The following is a 21,363-nucleotide window of genomic DNA, read 5'->3' on the forward strand; positions in this document are numbered from 1 at the left end:
ACACTGAAGCAGAGGAATGAGAGGAGAAGGGAAACAAAGATAGGAAAAGGCAACAAAAACAATGGTGGGACTATTTTTATGTCAGCAATGGACTATGTGAAACATTCCCAATAACACCCCAGACATGTTCCCCAAAGGAGGGGAAGAAGAATAGCAAAAGGATAGACATGCAGCACGGGAGGGAAAAGATGTTGCAAAAGTTGGGGCCCCATGGTAGCTCAGCATGAACCCACCAAAGAGTGGCAAGCCCCCAGGGGGATGATCATTTTGGTGGTCCAGTGTTATGACGTGGGAGGCATAATGTTACAGTAGCGTACTGATCTCCAATCCTTTGAACAAGGTACACTCACCGGTCAATGTTATTGTGGCTTTGTACTCCTCCCCCATGTGGATTTTTCCAGAAGAGCATTTGGTTCTGATTTCATTTTTATGGATGACAGCACAGATGGAGGAACTTCTGGAATGAAAGAATATTTGGTCAATGGACTGTCTTGCCCATTCTCCTGACTTAAATCCCACTGAGCAGGAGTGGGATGTGTTGAGGAGATGTATTGCACCACGTCCATGTGCACCAATGACCATCCAGCATTTGTCAACTGTATTGGTGGAAGAATGGAACACCCTACCACAAGAACACCCTACCAACCAGCACAGGAGCATGTTGTAGAGTGTGCATTGCTGTCCGTGGTGACCATGCCTTTTGTAATGTCCAGGGGACCATCATAAATTGTGGCGCCTTCAGTGTAATTGTTGTCTTTTAGTAAAAGTGCTATTTCTCTTCATCTCATTGTGTATTTCTTTCAATTACCTCCTGTACTGTACTGTCTTGTACTATACTATATCAGTTTTTTCTCGTATGGTCCAAGTTTCATCGAGTTATGTTACTTCGCAGTGATGAGTCATAGGAAAGTACTTCTGTCCTCAACTTTTGCAAAGCAGTGGACAGTTGTTAACAAGCACACAGAACCACTGGTGGGCAGAAGTAATTTCACAGAGTGTTTGCCTATGAATAAGTTTTCAACATTCAAAGCCTTCCAAATTTACTGACACGGATGATGGGCCACAATTCAGCTCAATTTTTGCATCTTTTCAATATAGCAAAGAATCACTCACCTTCTCATGCTAGCTTTTCACACCTAATCTAAAGGTAAAGCAGAAACCATGGTCCGAATCTTTATAAAACCACTGTGCACATGGTTTTAAGCCCTGCTACCATTTCTCCTGATGAAGTGCTCACTACATTTCTCAGTTCTTACAGAGCTGCTCCATGTGGTGACAAAAGCCTGAAAGAACTGTTACATCAATGCCAATAATGCATGCTACTGCACTCTACCAGCACCACTATTACTGCACACTGGGAGCTCTGGCCTGGCTCCACCACCATTACAAATAGCATCCAGCATGACCACTGGAAAAGGTCCAGGCAGCACAGCAATCTCCACTGCAGTTAATCAGGTTGCATCAGAGTTGGCACCCTTACCAGATGAGCACCCCATTCCATGTCTTGCATCTCCTACTGGGCAGATGTCTTTCGATCACAGTAACACAGATTCTGAGAACCATACGCCCTTTTGGAGTTGACCCAGCAGCACAGCACATTTCCATAAGTAGAAAAAGCTCCACTGCCCCAAACTGCATAGCCCAGCAAATGTTTTCACCACAGGCTATAGATGTAATCTGCGTAGAACTGTATAGATGTAATCAGCATCAGTATATTTTTATTGGTGCTTCAAGTGTATTCCTCTTGTGTTCAATAAATTACACAGATAAGTCCACAGCACACATAACAAAAAACTAGTTTCTGAGTACATAAAGCTGACTTGTAAGAGTCTAAGAACTTGTATCCCAGGAAGTGGCTCTTCAAGCAGCAGAGAAACAGAAGCACTGAATTTCCACAAAAGATTTTTGAAAAGTAAAAAAAAATTGCTAAGCGTTCTAAGTCAACTGCTGAAGAAGAGTCAGTCAATGACTAGATGTAAGATTTTGCACAGTCCCAAGAAAAATGAGAGGCTTCAAAATCATTTCTTATCAAGACATGCTATTGCCCATAAGATATAAGTCACTGATTATTACATGGAAAAGGTTAAAAGGCAATGTGTTTATGTACAAGGTTTTCTCAGTTACTTTGGTTGTTACTGTTAATGCCTCTGGTGCAGCAACTAGTAGCATTAACAACTCCTGCTCTAGAAATACAAATTGCTTCTTGTTTTTTATAATTTAAATTTGTGTACAAGGACGTGAAATGTTTACTCGATTTTTCTTCTTCTTTTTTTACTAATTCATGCATTTGGCATAAGATGATATTTCACTAGTTTTTAATGGAGTTTATACACTCATGAAATCTGTAGGCAAGGGAAAATTGTGTGTAGAACAAGGAATCAGATTTTCTGTCTTTCATATCCAGTGTAGGAGTTGCAACTGAAGTGTACATGAATAGTGTAGTTGTTAACACACTACTTACAAAAGGCTGGACTCTGGATCTCAGTGTCAGGCAAGCATAACATTTTGTACTGAATGTTCACATTCCACTTTGTGATGAGAAACTGTGAATATTGGACCATTAAAGAAATTGACAGATTGTAAAATCTGGAAACAAATAAGAATTTCAGTTAACTCTCCCAAGTAAGAACACGAAATTAATTGCAGCATAATAGATAGAATGTTAATTTATTGGTGGCAACAGGAAAGGTCTGTACTTTGGTCCCACAATTCTCAGATTGAAATGAACTGTCTGTTACGTCATGTAAGATGCTCTGTTGTACCATAGAACAACAATAGCCTGTTGTTATAATAGGAACTAGTGTATTGGGTATCTGAACATGCCCACTGTGCTATTCTCTACTGAACAGCTTCAGTTGTTTAATTCCACTCACATTGTCTGTAATTCTAGCATATGTATGTTGGTGGAAAGTAAGAACAGTGTTGCGACCATCAGCAGTGAAGCTGTTTCAGTAGATGGAATCGAGTATTTCTGCCTTTGATTTATGAAATACATTTCAAGAAATATGATCAATGAGTATCTGGGACAGATAACTTTGACTCATTAATTAATTTAAAATTTCTTGAAAAACTGCCTGCTACCTTCTGTCTCAGGTTCTTTGACTGATGTTTCTTTGATGATTTTTTTCTGATGTTTTGGCAACATGAGTGGCTTACATTGTCAATGCTTCGCCCTCCGTTGCTGGTGGGGGACTGGAGTCAAGCTTGTGGTCGCAGACTAAATGTACCTGGCATGCCAATGTACAACGGAACGGCTTCTTTGTGGTAATTGTCACTGTGATTATCCCCTTGTCGCCTGCAATGGTTGTTAGCTGCAGCACAGAACCAAGAATCAGTTCACCTTGAGGATTTCCTCATTCTTGTCGGAGCTAATGTCATGTTTGTGGATTTCTATAGCTTCCTTGAACAGGCAGGTGTGGTAGCTCTGCTCCATACCAAGAACTTCCATGTCGGCGAATTTTATTATGTGGTCAGTCTCACACACAGCATGCTCTAACCTGTTTGATTTCTTTACCTGTCCCAATGGGCAATGGCGCATATGTTCGGTGATCCTGGTATTGATCGAATGTCCAGTCATTCCTTAATAGACTTTTGCACACCTGACACTACAAGTGTGTCCCTTTTGTTCTTTGCCAGTCTGAAACACTCTGATCTTGTTTGTCAGTTTATAAACAGCCTTTATGCAGTGTTTGTGCATCACTGTCCATCACTCTCGAAATGTATCGCTGAATGATAGTACCACACGTTTCTTCTATTGAAATGTGTCACTTCACTTCACTGAGTGTTGAATTCTGTGAAGCTTCTTACATAACTTGTGGAGTACCCACTGCTCCTGAAAATACTTTCCAGATGTTGCATCTTGCACCTGAGATGCTAGAGTTCACATGTTCGGCTCGTGGTGAGACATGCATGAAAGAGCCTTATATCGTCTTATGGGAAAATGGAAACAATATACTCTAGATAATTACTGACTGGCACTTTGATGAAAACAGAAACAGCATCAAAGCTGACCAAGATGTCATTTGGTCTGGATATTTGGTGATCTATACAGTCGAGGTGGTAGTGTTTGTGAGCTGCAAAGGTTCAATCAAGACTGAAGACTTCTTGATTAACCGGTTGGTGTTCTGTATGATCCGCTATGTACGATTTGCACTTAGTTTTGGGTTCATCGTCGTATCTCATAGATCTTGAAGCTTCTGTTCATAATCTCCACTCTTCATTACAATGGCCATATTTCTCTTGTCGGTAAGCAGTATCAATATACTCTTGTCAGAATTAAACCTCTTGATAACTCATAACTCTTCTTTTTCCAGGTTGCAAGCCTAGGGTTTTGCTTTGTGTAGTATTCTGGCAGTTTCATTGCATGTTTCCTCGCCTAACTTGAAAGGACATGTCAGGCAACGGGTTGGGAACAATATCCCCCATAGGAATAGTTCCGAGGATAATAGTGAAATTGTATGAAAGACTGAAGATCAGAGGAGAAGCTTCGAGACCTATTAAATCCGACAACATACCGAAAACTAAATGCTGATCTGATACTACCAATCATATGGAATATGAGTCAGTTAATTAATGCATCTTCTTTCTCGGCCAACATACAGAAGTACCATGTTCTTTCATGCATGCACGAACTATATAATGTGGAATGGCAATGTCTTTGAAGAGCTGGGAGGCATTGTCATAGGTGGTCCACTTAGACCAGTGATGGCCAACTTCTTCATGGAACATTTCGAAATACAGGCGCTGGACTTTGCTGCACCTCATACAGCTAAGGTGCAGTAGAGATACATCGAGAGAGAGAGAGAGAGAGAGAGAGAGAGAGAGAGAGAGAGAGAGAGAGAGAGAGAAAGGGGGTGGTGGCTTTCTAAGACATCTGAACAGTCTCCACGCTAACATAAAATTTATTGTAAAGGTATAAAAGTACCAACAGCCACCCTTTCTAGAAAAGCTGGTTATGAGGGATAATGAAACCCTGGGACAAGGAATGGTGCGTTGAAAACCAACACAGGGTCTAATACCTGCACAAACTGTCAAATTAGAAAAAAGAGGGATGATTAACACCCTCATAAAACATGCAAACAAATATGTGAGTGGCAGAGCCTGAGATGCAAGATACACCTGGAAAGCATTCTGAGGAGCAATGGGTATTCCACCATTCACGTACGAAGTCTTGTGGAATCAAACGCTCGACGATGTGACACACCAGAAGAAGAAATTTAGATTACGGGCATTCTGTCACACATTCCTAGAGTGACAGATATTGTACATGCATGGTATAAAGACTCCACTGCTAGACTCGCTGCGGGTCACATCATCACTCATTTGCCTACATTAGTCACACTTCACCAGTCGAAATGTCTGGACGTGGAAAGGGAGACAAAGTCAAGGAAAAGTCAAAGTCCCGCTCAAACAGGCTGGGCTGCAGTTCCCAATCAGCTGAAACCACTGCCTTCTGCACAAGGGAAACTATGCTGAGTGCGTTGGCACCAGCGCGCCTCTCTACCTCGCCACAGTCATGGAATACCTGGCAGCTGATGTGCTCGAATTGGCCGGAAACATGGCCCACGACAACAAGAAGACACATCATCCTGCGCCAATTGCAGTTTGCAATCCGCAATGACGAGGAGCTCAACAAGCTTCCGTTGGGTGTCATCAGTGCACAGGGTGATGTCCTGCCCAACATCCAGGCTGTGCTGCTGCCAAAGAAGACCGAGAAGAAGGCCTAAAGGCAGCGGCCCCCCTTACTGACTTACAGCCACAGCACCTCAGCTACAAAACAAATCAATGAAGAATATTAAGACTGTCTCAGATCAGCAAAGAAACAAAAGCGACCCACTTGCAACATCAGGAATACATTGCATACTATGTACATGTGGAAAATCCTATGCAGGAATGAGTGGGCTATAAATCAATAACAGGCTCAATGAACTAAAGTGGTATTTGCAAGTTGGAAAAGTTGGAGAAATTGGCCATGGTAGAGCATGTGCTGTGTGAGATCAACCACACAATAAAATTCACTGACATAGAAGTTCTTGCTGTGGAGAAGAGCTACCACATTCACCTGTTCAGGGAAGCCACAGAAATCCACAAACAACATGACAACTGTTACAATAAGAAAGAGGAAAGCTTGAAGGAGATTGGATCCTGGATTCCCGTGCTACAGCCAACAACCACTGCAAAGAGAAAGGACATTGGTGCACCAGGTACGTATAATCTGCGACCACGAGTTCAACTCCAATCTACCACTACGAATGGAGGGGGCAGCTTTAACAATGCCGACCACTTATACTAACGAAATGTCAGAGAAATAGTCAAAGAAACACCAGAAAAAGAATCCAAGACAGAAGACAAACAGCGGTTTGTGAACATGTGGTCACAAAAGGCTTAAACATTTTGTAATTTCTTGACAACTCAACATGTTAGATATTGCTTTTGAATTCACTGAATGCTTTTTTACAAATGCCGCTGGTCAGTTTTGAAATTTCTGAGCTTTCGTTTGTCAATTACGACTGAGCTTCATTTGAATCTGCTATGCTATTTTTCTCTGCCTTTGAATAACTTTCTAATATTGTTAGTGAAGTGTGATGTATCTGCCCCACCTGATACTATTTACTTTGGCAGAAATTTTATCTAGAATGTATACAACTTTGCCTCTGGCTTTCAGAATTTTTTATAATTTCTTCACCATTTTAAAACTGAGAGCAAATATGAAGGTTCTGACACAAAGAAACACAAACAGCACCTGTAGAAGATAGGGAAGTAACAATGGAATACTCATAGACAATTTCTGATTATATCTGTTAAGTATCCTACACTGTCATATTAGTCCATTTATGCCTATTGCACTCTATGTGAGATCTCTGCTTGTTGTACTAATCATAATACAGCGTACCCAGTAGTACAAATGTGGTGATGGGATGAATGACTGTTGAAGGAAATCACTCATTAGAGAGTAGCCTCTGATCCATCTGCAAAATCTCCCAATTATAATATAATTCCTCCCTTGTAATGGGCTCTTCTTTGTTGATTTCTAATTCCCTAGCTGCTCATCAGAACACCACGATTTCCATTTCTTCAGTAAAACATTCCATGCAGAAATCGAGTACTATCTGGGAACCATGACACCACCAATCCTGAGGACTGTGGATAGACCAGCAAGAATGACTGTTCAAAGAGAAAGCTACTTGGTAAAACGACACAATAAGAACTGCACAATGTCTTCTTCATGTGACCGAGAGAGAGAGAGAGAGAGAGAGAGAGAGAGAGAGAGAGAGAGAGAGAGAGAGAGAGAAAGGCTGTTTTGAAAAGTTATTGCCGCCATACTTCCATATGCTTGCAATGCATATTAGGTTCAATTAGACCTGTTAAGGACATGAGAAATGGTACAATTTCGATAGAAACAGCTAAATACAGTCACCAGACAAAACAGATCCAAAAAGTGAAAGTTCTTAGTGATTGCCCCTTTGTGTTTGAATTGTACATCACCTTCAATTCGAGTAATGGTACTGTCTCATGTAGGTACTTTATGCACTTAGAGGTGGAGAAACTAACGGAAAAATAGGGAGGGAGTTGCATTACAAATGCAAAAACTTTATGAGGAGGCATCAGAAAGATTCTTCAGCAAGTGTGAGACTGCATCATGATATGATAAATTACTGATGTTTTGGTTACTACTTCTGGTAACCTCACAGAGGTAACTTTGATCAAGGCTGCCTCAACTGTACCTGAAACTTCAGTAGTTTAGCATATCATGACGGTATTACACATCCAGGAGAATTTTATTTAAATGGACTCTAACTGTGGAAGCCTACACTCATATATTACGCAGAGAGTGAACAGCAAGTCATAAAAGATAGCCGCATTTAAGTTTGGTAGTAAAATAACAATAAAAGTATTGCTCCTCAGTCTGGGACCATTACCAGGTAGGACTCATAGAGGAAATGGAGACGATACAAAGAAGAGCAGCACATTTCAACATGGATTCATTTAATTAGTGTGAAAGTTTCACTTATCCAACTCCAGTGCATCTATTACCATAGAGGCATTGTGCACCACAGTGTGATTTTTCCATTAAAATTCTGAGAGTGTATGTTTGTAAAAGTCAATCAACATTTTGTTTCCTCCAACATACTCTGACATATATCTCGAGAAATTTCCCTGAAGGTAAAATTACAGAGATTCTAGCACAATCACAGGTTTACCAACAGTTAATCTTCACACACACCATTCACAACTGGAACAGGAAATGGGGAAGTGCCAGTTGTACTGGGTGGCAATTTTTAAGAGCAGTTACTCACAGAGGACCAATGTGGGATGTAATTATTGTATGACAGTTAAATTTGGTAGTTATGCTAGTGTGTTAATACATAACTGATTTACGGTAGAAGAAAATTAATTCCAATTTTGGCCGCCAGATGCAAATCTGACACGGTACACTGTTTGTACGATGGGAGTGACAACAACACTGTCATTTGACAAGTCATAACGTTAGTGAGTAGTATGGCTATCAAGAAGAGAGACTGTGCACTATTGGTAAAACTGTTTTATGTGAACGTCAGCAATTTGCAATGCTGTACTGAGAGTGTTTCACTGAATGAAAGGCATGAAGAGAGGCCCAATATCATTAAATGGTTTAAAGAAGATAATGAAATTCGAAAATACATATGAGCTTGCTGTGGTACCCAGAAGAGGAAGGTGTCCTATCCTGAAGGAAATTATTGGCGAGGTTGCTATTGGTGTAACTGACTGTGCAGCACATACCCCGGGTAGTGATAGTGCTTGTGCAGTATCATGAAGATAGTACAGAAAGTTTTACAGAGTATATTAACTGGTACATGTAGAAGATCCAGATGGTGCACCAACTGACACCTCATGAACCACAGCAACTGTATGAATTTACAATTTGGTTTCTGGAACAGATTGAAGTTGATAACATGTGACCGGACAATATTCTATGGAATCACAAGGCACATTTTACACTACAGGGTGCAGTGAATATGCAGAACTGTTGAATTTGGGATTCTGTTAAACTGTGTATCATGCACAAAGACTCTTTCCACTCACAGTATGTGACTGTTTGGTGTGGATTCACAAGCTCCTTCATTCTTGGTCCATTCTTCTTTGAAGATAATACACCCAGTAGACCAGTCAGGTGCACTGTGACATCTGCACACTATTGAGACCTTCCTACTTTGAAAGAGCACAAATGTGTAGAAACCAGTTTTTGTGCAAGATAGGACAACACTTTCTGTCACTCGCCCAGTAAGAGATCTGCTTATGCAACCTTCCACAAATGTGTTATATCCAGATGCATGGCTGCAAGATCACCTGATCTGAATTCATGTGACTTTTGGCTCAGGAACGCATTTACCACGCTTGGTCTCTACCCAATCTGGGAAAGGGAATACAGACATCTGAAAAATGAGTGACAGAAAGTCAAAATGTCTAAGCAGGAATGACTAGAGGAACATGCAAGGTATGCATACCTAGGGAAAAGATAGATGCTGCCCATGTCAGGAAGTTAGAGAGACATTTGAAGAAAACAGAAGCAGTTGTTTGAATAGCAGCAGCACAGGTGACAGGCAAGATGACTAAGCAATGAAGTGACAGCTGCAAGGAGGAAGGAAATATATAGAACGGCTACAAAAGGGAAATGAACTTGTTGACAATATTATGGTAATGGAAGATGTGATACTGTGGGAAGAAAATGATGTGTCACAGAAAGACCTAAGTCAAAATAGCTGAGCAGATCCATTTTCATGAATACAGGCTAATATTATGCTTCTGTAGAACCAATCAGAAGAAAGAGGCAGTATCTATATGGAAAACTTGCAGTTGTGTCCCTGCCTCACCTCTCCCCAAAAACGTGAATGTGCATGCTGACCCACCACTGCAACACCTTCATCATTACCACGCACAAATGCTTAAAAAGCAAATGTTGGAATGGTTCCTTTCTTCCCAATCCTTCCTCCATCTGTGCCTTTGTTCCATATCTAATGACCTTATCCTTGATGATATGTTAATATTGCTTCTTCCTCCCACATTCTGATGCCAGTTGCACTCCTGAAATGTGATACTATAGTCGAATGTTGAAGATTAGAAGGGTAGAGTGAGTAACAAATGAAGAAGTACTGAATCAGATTTGAGGGAAGAGAAATTTTATTATACAACTTGAGCAAAGGAAGGGATTGGTTGATACGATACATCGTGAAGCATCAAAGATTTGTCGGTTTGGTAATTTGGAAGGAGGGATATTATAGAAGGATATAGGGCTTGAATATAGAATGCAGGTTCAAATGGATGTAAGTTGCAGTTATGTGGAAATGAAAAGCCTTCCACATGGTAAACTAGTATGCATCAAACCTGTCTTCAGTGTGAAGATGACAGTAACAATCATCTGCTTTCTGCAATTGAAGGTATGACTCTACCCATGTAAGAGGGAACACCATTAAAGTCATCAAAGTTTAGTTTTCTGAATAGAGTTTGGTGGCCGACACACACGTTTTTTCACGTTTTTCTGTGTGAAGAATCTTCACAGAAGTCCATTTGAGAGGTAGGTAATAGAAGACATTCCCTCAGAATTACGGAGCTCCTTAGGAGCACCAGCCATGACAAAACAATTCCACCTGGTGTGTAAGACATTGAAACAGGTAAAAACATCCGACATCATGAAAAAATGTAATAATTCCAATTCCAAACAAGCAGGTACCGACAGGTGTAAATATTACTGAACTGTCAGTCTAATAGGTCATGGTTGCAAAATATTAACAGGAATTATTTTCTGGGAGGGAAAAAAAGGTAGACTAACCTTGTGGAAGATCAGTTTGGGTTCCACAAAATGTAGGAACATTTCAAGCAATATAATTCTTCATGCTTTCCCAGTGATCTTGAAGTGTCACATATTTTGCAGCAAAGTACTTGTAAAGTGCACATGGTTTTCTTTTTAGGATAGGAGATAGTTTCAGGTCCCCTGATGGAAGCTCGCCAGTCGATTGCAGAGAGTGAAATCAGATCACTTACAAAGTAAAGACACCTCAAATGTCAAGGGTTTAACAGTGATTTACCCAAAGCATTTGTAACAATATCTCTTAATTTACTGCCCTGCAGGAAAACTGTCATGCTCAAACTATACTCTCAGCAAAGCGTTGGATGAAATCTGAAGTTATATGTCTGAAAGAACAGATACCATGTAGAAACTGCACCTGTGATATGTATTATGTAAATTGAAGGTCGAGGGGGAGAAAGGAAAGGAAAAGGAAGGAACTATTGATGTCAGCTGTCTCAGGACTTTAGGTGGAATCAGCAGTGACAAGTTAAAGTGTGTGCCATACTGGGATTCAAACTCAGGATTTCCTGCTTACTACGCAGTCGCATTAACCACTGTACCACCCAGACATAGTATTCATTGCAACTGCACGGACTATCTTGGCACGTCTTTCAGTCAACCTATATTTCCAACTAGCGTCAGCTACTTGTATCTGCATCCCCACCCATGTTCAAAAGAACAACAGACACCATGCATTCATATAATTGATTCACATCAATAGGCAATGAATCCACCACCTTCAGTGCTGAAGCACAACTATGTATGACCTCCTGCAGAAATATTAAAGTAGTAAGCATGGAGGACATGGACAGGGTTGCACAAGGTAGTCCGTGCAATTGTGATAAACACGTTGTGTGTGGGTGGTACAGTGGTTAATGTGACTGCCTAGCAGCAGGAGACCCCGGGTTCGAGTTCCAGTCCAGCGGCGACAATTCCGCATAAAGTCTCGATGCAGCTGACATCGATAGTTCCTTCCCTTTCCTTTCTCCACCTTCCATCTTCAATTTACATAACATGAGGTACAAAGCTCTGAAATATTTAAAGAGGTATGCAACACATATCAAAAAGATAGGTTAGATGTCACAGGAGGGGGAGTTTGATCACTGAGGTCAACAGAATTATTTGATGTTATGGGGTAAAAATTGAGTGACTGCGAAGTTAACTGGGTGCAAGTAACCAACCTAGCTGAAATTATCAGATGTTTTTAATGACCACTTGTTTTCACTGTAACAGTTGTAGAATCAGGCAAAAAAAAGTCTACATCCAGAAGAGCGAAAGCATCCCAATTATGCAAGATTAGTTGGAGGTGATTTTAACCTATCTAGTATACACTGGGATGTTTGTGGGTTCATTGCAGCTGGTACAGACAGACAGTTCAGGGAAGTAGTTCTCAACATATTCTCAGAAAACTGTTTTGATGAGCTAGTTTGACAACTTATAAGCAATGTAAATATTTTAGATCTTTCATGCACATGCAGAAAGTGTCAGTATACAGACAGGGATTAGTGATCACGATGTCCTAGCGATAATGGTTGCTGAAGTTAATAAATCCATCAAGACTGCTAGGAGAGTATTTATGCTGGAAAGAGCAGATGAGCATCCTACATAGAAGTGAATGGACATTATTTATTTCCAATATGATTGGCACAGAGGAATTATGAGCAAAATTTAAATTGACGCTCTACAGAAGAATGTGCTGAGTAAGAGAATTAAGGATGAAAAAGGCTCACTGTGGTTTAACAACAAAACTCGCAAAATTCTGAGTAAACAGCAATTAAATAGGTATCCCTGGTGTTAGCAGCTGAAATAGGATGGAGGTAAAAAAAGTCACCAGGTCAGGATGGAATTTCAGTTTGGTTTTACAAAAAGTGCTCTTCGGCACTTCACCGATCTGCATTTACTGTGAATCTCTCGCCCAGCACAAAGCCCCAAGATACTGGAGAAAAGTGCAGGTGACTCCCGTAGGTAAAAGAACAGACCTGCAAAATAACTATCAATATCCTTAATATTGGTTTGCTGCAAAAATCTTGAACATATTCTAAGTTTGAATACAATAATTTCCTTTGGCCTTAAAAGCTTCTGTCCACATATCAGCAGATACTTTGTAAGCATCGCTCATGCATAACTCAGTTTACCCTTTCTTTGCATGTAGGCATGTCACACTATGAAGGATGGGCACAAACCTATAATCAGATCTTTCTACCATGCATCAGAGTCAATCCACCTCAAAGGTAGTCGAAAACTTCAGAGTTCATTAGTATGGATGTTCCCAAACATATAATAATAATAATATTATTATTATTACTGAGAAGACTTTAATCATTCAACAATCAAATGAAAAATATAAGTATTTAAAGAGGAATTAATGAATTGAATTGGGGACTTGTCAATCTGGTAATGGAGGGATGTGAAAAGATATAAGTGAATGGGGGAGTGCAAGGCTTAAATGTAGTAAGCAGCTGCAAATGGATGAAGGTTGCAATAATTATGCAGCAAAAAAGAGGCTTGCACACAACAGAGTGGTATGGCGAGCACCATTATCAGATAGCAGTATAGCAAAGTTACTAATGTAACTCTGCGTCAATGATGCTATACAAAAGCTCAGGCTGCCCATGAATAATAGTCCTCTTAGCCCATCTACTTTATAACAACCAACAAACTACATCATCATACATGCAGATTGGAAAGGCACTGACCACATTTTAAGTTAGAAGGTATGTGATGAACATACAACAAGTGACCATGATTTCACATCCTTTACACCAACAACTGCAGGCAGTGAGTAAAGACGATAATATCTACATCCACACTCTGCAAACCACTGAAGAGCACAGCAGCACAATCTTATGAAAGTGAATATACAAGCAATTTTCAGGGAATAAGGAAGTTTTAAAAGCAGAATTCTGAGTACAGCCATTGCAAGATAGTATATTTCATGTCAATGCCAAAGTTAAACAAACTGGAGCAAGCACTGCAGACAGTTCAAGGCGACATGGTATACAACATGGGTCAGAAATGAAAAATAATTCTGTAGAGCCTTGCCCTGCATTCTCTACAATATAGAATCAGAAAGAAGAGAATATATTACCAGGAACAAACAGGAGAAATAGATAGAGGAAAAAATTACATTTGCACCGCACAATTAACAATGATCATAAAGAACTACTGTGTCAAACAAGTGTGCTGAAATGGGAAGTGTATGACAGATGCCAAATGACAACAGATAAAACTGGAGTTATCAAACCACCTCCAATTATGAACTCATTTCATTCCATCCACTTTTATCAACAGTCCCTATAATAAAACACTGGATTAATTTTCTGAGGAAAATTTATTACCTACCTCTCAAATGGACTTCTGTGAAGATTCTTCACACAGAAAAACATGAAAAAACGTGCGTGTCGGCCACCAAACTCTATTCAGAAAACTAAACTTTGATGACTTTAATGGTGTTCCCTCTTACATGGGTAGAGTCATACCTTCAATTGCAGAAAGCAGATGATTGTTACTGTCATCTTCACACTGAAGACAGGTTTGATGCATACTAGTTTACCATGCGGAAGGCTTTTCATTTCCACATAACTGCAACTTACATCCATTTGAACCTGCATTCTATATTCAAGCCCTATATGCTTCTATAATACCCCTCCTCCCAAATTACCAAACCGACAATTCTTTGATGCTTCACGATGTATCCTATCAACCAATTCCTTCCTTTGCTCAAGTTGTATAATAAAATTTCTCTTCCCTCAAATCTGATTCAGTACTTCTTCATTTGTTACTCACTCTACCCTTCTAATCTTCAACATTCGACTATAGTATCACATTTCAGGAGTGCAACTGGCATCAGAATGTGGGAGGAAGAAGCAATATTAACATATCATCAAGGATACGGTAATTAGATATGGAACAAAGGCACAGATGGAGGAAGGATTGAGAAGAAAGGAACCATTCCAACATTTGTTTTTTAAGCATTTGTGCGTGGTAATGATGAAGGTGTTGCAGTGGCGGGTCAGCATGCACATTCACGTTTTTGGGGAGAGGTGAGGCAGGGACACAACTGCAAGTTTTCCATATAGATACTGCCTCTTTCTTCTGATTGGTTCTACAGAAGCATAATATTAGCCTGTATTCATGAAAATGGATCTGCTCAGGTATCAGCAATTACTATATGATCTGCTGAAATTCCTTTTGTCCTTTCATTTTTCTGTATGGGTACAACACAGTTCATCTTTTTTTTATTTCTGAAGCTTCTGATGTTTTGATGGATTTAACACTACATGCATTTTCTTCAATACAAAATGGTTGAAAAATTGTTGCAATTATTTTTGCCCAAACTTGACATCCTATAGCAAGAAAATAGGGATTAAAACAGCCTTGAAATTGTAACAGCATAAAGAGTACAAAAACACTGTGCAGCTGATCCTCATACATCCTTTGATTACTGCTAGTTTCAGTTTTAAGACATCATAAATTTTCCCAAAACTATCACAGAGCTCATACGACATTTTGGAGTCCGCTAATGAAAGTCTTGTAAAATGATGAATTGTTTTGTATCCTGAGCTCCAAGTTTCCACAGGTTAATTTATTCTATAAGGTACATCTATTTAATTTTCATTCGTATTAAAGATGGTCATGTAGGACTCCTGGTTTAGTTGGTATCGAATATAGGAAGGGATAATTAGCCTCGTGTTTCCTAGATACTAATCACTGCATAACAGTTGGAAACCCTGCAAGTCCACACATTAAGAACACTTTCTAAAAGCTGTTACGGTCTTTAATTGGGGCACCCAGTGAAAAACAAAAAGCACAAAATACATACTAAGGAATATTTGGAAACAATATTACAAACAAAATATAAAATCAAGGTTGAGCCATGTTTAGTAAAGGGTTTGATGGTCTATAGGGCTCACAACAAAATAAAGCTAGAGGTAGAGTTCAGTGTTCAACAGAATTATTTCATGTTATCTTTTGTGGGGCAATTATATAATCAATCAAATCAAACTTACTTTTGAATAACATAAGTAGTGTATTAACAAGCAATGTGACTTCTTGCAGTTCATGGTCATCAATAACAGGAAAACTGTCTAAATTAAACACAGAGCACCACAACGATCTGAGTCCCACGTCTTCTAATTTCTGAGCAGTTTGCACAGTACGTGACTCACTCATATTTCTCTATATTTAAAATAACAAAACGTGACACGATGTGTCAATAAAACAATAGCAATTTAACAAAATCGGAAAGGAACTGATTAGTAAAAAACGTCTTCCATCACTTGTTTGTCGCTCACGCTCTTGAAACAACTGTATAGAAAACTTAAAAACATTGATACAAAAATAATACACGCAAGTAACACTCAGCGCTATACAAAATTTCGCGCGCTTAACTCGCATTTGAATGACAGCTCAGGTCCGCAAAGATATTATAACAACAAACAAAATCAGTGAAGGTAATGCACATTTCCAATAAGCACCAATTACCGGCGCCAAAATTACTACCGATGGAGAATACTGTTTACATTTTTATTAGCGCAGTAATAGTAGTTGTAGTTTTATTCATCAGTGGATAAGTTATACAATGATATCGAACATGAGATAATATTAGAGTTTAAACGAAATTCATGTGTACAGGCATTTACACGTTAACGAGTTTACATCGACAAGGATTGCTCAGGTAGTCAAACGTAGACTGAAAGCGGGAACCAACCTGGAATTTTCTCGAAGCGATTTGGGGAAACAACAAAAATATGGGAGCCTTTATATTTTATGAAGTAACAGCTTTTTCATGAGATGAGAAAACATTTTATTTTTTAAGCACAGATCAAAAACTAACAAGAATAAACAACTCGTAACCAAGCCGACTACGGCAAAGATAAATATCTATCAGCTGCAGCTTCCACCTGCTGTTTTTGGCGCTGTGGATAAATGACGTCGCCACATCAGCCCCCCTCCTTTTGAAACCGGGTGCACCAGGTATGTGGGGAAACTTGCACTTGATTTTTCTACCAGCTCTCGTGAAAACATCTGGTGCAGGCAATGGCTGCTCCTGTTCTGCACTTGTTGCTTCATTGTCCTCTTCTGAAATCGAGGGCTTGGCAAGACTATCTGCTGTTTCTTTAGCCTCCACGTTTGAGGGTGATTTTGCAGACCGAGGAAGGAGTGTACCCTCTTCGGTGTAAGCAGGTTTAAGCCGCTCAATTGAGACTGTCTCTTCTTTACCATCCTTATCAATTTTGAAGCTGAGGCTTCCTCTTGTGATGACCCTGTGTGGTCCAGAGTAAGGCGAAACAAGCGGCGGGCGCACCGTATCATCCCTAAGCCACCTGTGGGGCATTGCTTGCAGGTCTTTATGTAAAAACTCTCCGGTCTCCATGTCTGACAGGGTTAGTGGGTTTGATGTTTCTCATTCTAACGCTGAGTTGACTCGCGAATTGCATGCATAGCTCAGGGGCGAACGGCTGTGTAGATGCTGGAACGATAAATTCTCCAGGAACCCTCAATTGCTCGCCAATAAACCAATTCTGCGGAAGAGCATTGTAAGTCCTCCTTCACGGCCGTTCTCAATCCGACTAGGACCAGCGGTAGTACTTCAGGCCATGAAGTGGAACTACACATTAATGCAGCTTTGAGCGTGCGGTGTAATCGTTCCACCATTCCATTACTAGATGAATTATAGCTTGTGGTGCGTAGATGGTTGCATCCGCACAGTAGTAAAAGTTCATTGAAAAGTTGGCTTTCAAACTGCCTTCCGCGATCTGTTGTTATGTTTCGCGCAACGCGAAACCTGGAGAACCATGAATGCAACAGTGCTTTTGCAACCAACTTCGCAGATATGTCTTGTATTACAACTACTTCTGGCCGCCTGGTAAAACGATCAATGATTGTGAGCAAATAGCGTTGTTCTGAAGAACATGATAGCGGGCCCACAATGTCCACATGTATATGTGAAAATCTTGCAGATGGCGTTGGGAAGTCAGCAATAGGTGCAATGAAATGTCTGCTGATTTTATTACGCTGGCATGTCAGGCATGCACGCGCCCATGCACGACAATCTTTTTGTATTCCAGGCCACACTACTTTGGAGGAAACTAACTTGGCTGTAGCTCGTACTCCTGGATGTGATAGGTTATGCAGTGCATTATAAATCTCGCGACAATATTGTTCTGGTATGTAAGGTCGCTCCTTTCCTTTTGATTCATCACACCAAATTCCGTCTGGAACATTTGGGACAGACACACGTCTGAGCTGCAGCGCAGTTCTCTGTTCCTCTGTTAACTCGGTCCAACGAACTGAATTTAAACTGGCACAATTCCTAGACAGGCAATCTGCGACCAGGTTGTCATTTCCTGAAATGTGACGCACGTCAGTTGTGAACTGTGCAATGTACTCGAGTTGCCTGTACTGACGTGGTGAATTGAGCTCTGTGTCTCGTTGAAATATAGCTACTAACGGCTTGTGATCGGTAAAAATTGCAAAGTGCCTCCCTTCGACAGACGTGCGAAAATGCTTTATGGCTAAGTAAATAGCAAGCAACTCACGGTCAATAGCATTCCATTTTTGCTGCTGTCGAGTCAGATTTTTAGAGAAAATGCGAGCGGCTGCCATCTGCCATCAACTTCTTGCTGTAGCGCTGCACACACTGCTGTTTGGCTCGCATCAACCATGAGCGCTAAAGGAGCGCTCAATCTTGGATGTCCCAGTAGTGTTGCCCGAGAAAGACATTTCTTTAAGTCATGGAAAGCTGCTTCAGCATCTGGACTCCATCGGATTTTACGATTTTCTGTTGTATTTTTACCTGCAAGTAACGTTGTGAGTGGCTCTTGGGCGGCAGCTAATTTAGGTAAGTGACGTCTGTAATAGTTGAGCATGCCTAAAAATCTGCGAAGTCCTTTGTAAGTTGTGGGAAGGGGCATCTGTTGTACTGCTTCAACCCGCTCAGGCAAAGGTGACAGGCCTGCTGCTGAAACCAAATATCCCAGGAACTTAACCTCGCGTTTTCGAAACGTGCACTTTGTTTCGTTAATAATCATGCCATACTCTGTCAGACGGCGGAAAAGCTGCCGCAGATGTTCGACATGCTGATATACAGAACCAGAGAATACTAAAATGTCGTCCATATAACAAAATACGAACGGTAATTCTCGAAGCACCTCATGCATGAATCTTTGCCATGTTTGGGCTGCGTTTCTGAGGCCAACTGGCATAAAATTGTACTCAAACAAACCGAATGGTGTGATAACTGCTGTTTTTTTAATGTCAGATGGACCCATGGGAATCTGGGAAAATGCTTTGGCTCATGAATCACACTAAATATTTTGGCATTGCAAATCGTACTGTTAAAATCAGACACATTGGGTACTGGGTAGCGGTCGGGTATCGTGCGGGCATTGAACGTCCTGTAGTCTCCACATACTCTCCATGAATTATCTTTTTTACGGACCATGTGAATTGGAGATGCCCATGAACTATCAGACCTACTTACAATACCTGTTTTTAGAAGTCAGTCGAACTCAGCTCGCGCCGTGAGCAGCTTCTCTGGAGGCAGACGCCGCGGGCGGAAGGCAACGGGTTGACCTTGTGTCGTGCTGATGTGGTGTTGAGTATTGTGTCTGCATTTCCTGGTTGCGTTGACGGGTTCGGTAAGTGCTGGAAAGTCTTGAAGCAGTTTACGAAAAAGTGATTCCTCCGGCAGTGCTCTGATATTGCCTACAGTATACGAATCGTTACGACTATCGGGTGTTTTCTTGCGTGCGCCCCGCTTAGTTGCGGGTACGAAATCGTATCACAATATCCCGACGCGGATGACGCGGTAGAGGAGCCGGAAATCTTCGTGCGGAAAGACACGGGCACATCGCACTGCACTTGAACCGACGCGGAAGACGCAGTAGGCAATGTCCCTTCTGTGGGAACTGTCACCAAACGACGGTTAACCAGGTCGGGCATAAGTCGGTAGTTCCGTAAAAAGCCTGTCCAGTTATAGGACTCGGCACATCAGCAACCACAAAAGTCCATTTTGGATGAGTTAGAATTCAGATGTAATACCAACTGTTTCTCACCATAGGTAGATATTCTGGAATTGTTTGCGCAGTCAGCACATGTTGCGTTGTTGTCGTGAGTATATCACCTCTCTTTCTTGGATAAACACCGACTTCTGAACCTGTGTCAATCAGAAACTTCTCACCTGAAGAGAGGTCCAACACGAACAATCGGTGTTGACTGCAGATACCGTGGCGTTTTCACCTCTTTGAATCACGCTATGACTCGGGCGCCTATGTTGTTGTTGATGAGCGTTAGCGCCCTTTAACACCCGCCTCTTAAGTTTGGGTAGCTGCAGGGTTGAATACATTGACGGGCAGTGTTACCGAAGCGTCTGTGGTACCAGCACCATTGATCTGTCAAATCCTGTTGGATAGCATTTCTTCGTCTTTTCCAACTGCGACTTCGTAGCTGCTGGTGGTGTGAAGTTACTTGCAAGTTGAGTTTTGCCACTTGTGCTGCCAGTTGCTGTATGGTGGGCTCGGTCGATGAGCACTTCTGTTGGGAAGTATTATTGCATGTTCCTGGCTCACTGGCATTAGATTTCATCACACTACACGTTCTTGGGCCTCTATCCTGGCTGTAGTTGGATTCAGAACACGCAGAAACTTCGGTTAAGGTGTTTGCGATGGTGTCTGCCATTTTTGCTAAGACTTGCAATGGTAAGTCTGTTTCTGCTGCAATGACGGCACGGATGTTGGCAGGAAGTTTACGAAGCCATATTAGACGCAAAGACTCTTCAGGTAGGAGTTCCGGGCCGGCTAATGTACGTAAGGCTTTGAGTACTTGTGACGGAGTCTTGTCGCCCAAATCTTCGTATGCGAAAATTTTTTGTAGTCGCAAATCTGGTGACAACGTATAATACTGTATGAGAGCTTTCTTTAGCACAAAGTAATTTTGTTGCGACAAGGTTTCTTCCACTTGCTCTATCACTTCTAAATTTAGATGTGAAAGCACTATATTAAATTTGTCAATGTTGTTAGACACCCCACGCTGACGAAATATGCATTCAGCCTGCGTAAACCAAAGCTGGGGGCGTGTCGGCCAGAACGCGGAAAGCTTAACATTTCCGTGTCGCGCGTAGGTACTAGCATCTTTTCGTTAACATCTGTCGTTCCATTTTGTGGCGGATCAAAGGGCGTGGACCGCGATCCTTGGTCGAACCGACTGTAGTCTTCAATCTTGATTTCACTGCCCCATGCTTTTGTCTCTGAATTCATTATTCTCGTCGGTATATATATTTTCTTTATGCTTCTGCTACGATTTTTCGGGGTCACCACTATGGGAGCCTTTATATTTTATGAAGTAACAGCTTTTTCATGAGATAAGAAAACATTTTATTTTTTAAGCACAGATCAAAAACTAACAAGAATGAACAACTTGTAACCAAGCCGACTACGGCAAAGATAAATATTTATCAGCTGCTGCTTTCACCCGCTGTTTTTGGCGCAGTGGATAAATGACGTCACTACAAAAACATAAATAAGGGCTACTGGATG

The 21,363-nt window shown here is 41.0% G+C and overlaps 1 protein-coding gene across 2 annotated transcripts in view; it reads right to left on the minus strand.

Annotated features, from left to right (window-relative positions):
* Positions 1-16,261, minus strand: part of LOC126353873 (uncharacterized) — a 107,860-nt gene extending 91,599 nt beyond the window's left edge. The window contains exon 1 of one of the 2 annotated variants that reach the window (XM_050003058.1): positions 15,835-16,261. In XM_050003058.1, the coding sequence (XP_049859015.1) occupies positions 15,835-15,997 (163 nt within the window). In that variant the 5' untranslated portion in view covers positions 15,998-16,261. The remainder of the gene's footprint in view (positions 1-15,834) is intronic. The other variant, XM_050003059.1, reaches the window with a different exon arrangement.
* Between the last annotated feature and the right edge of the window lie 5,102 nt (positions 16,262-21,363).

This window comes from Schistocerca gregaria, chromosome 3 (assembly GCF_023897955.1).
Source record: "Schistocerca gregaria isolate iqSchGreg1 chromosome 3, iqSchGreg1.2, whole genome shotgun sequence".
NCBI classification, from domain to species: Eukaryota; Metazoa; Arthropoda; class Insecta; order Orthoptera; family Acrididae; genus Schistocerca; species Schistocerca gregaria.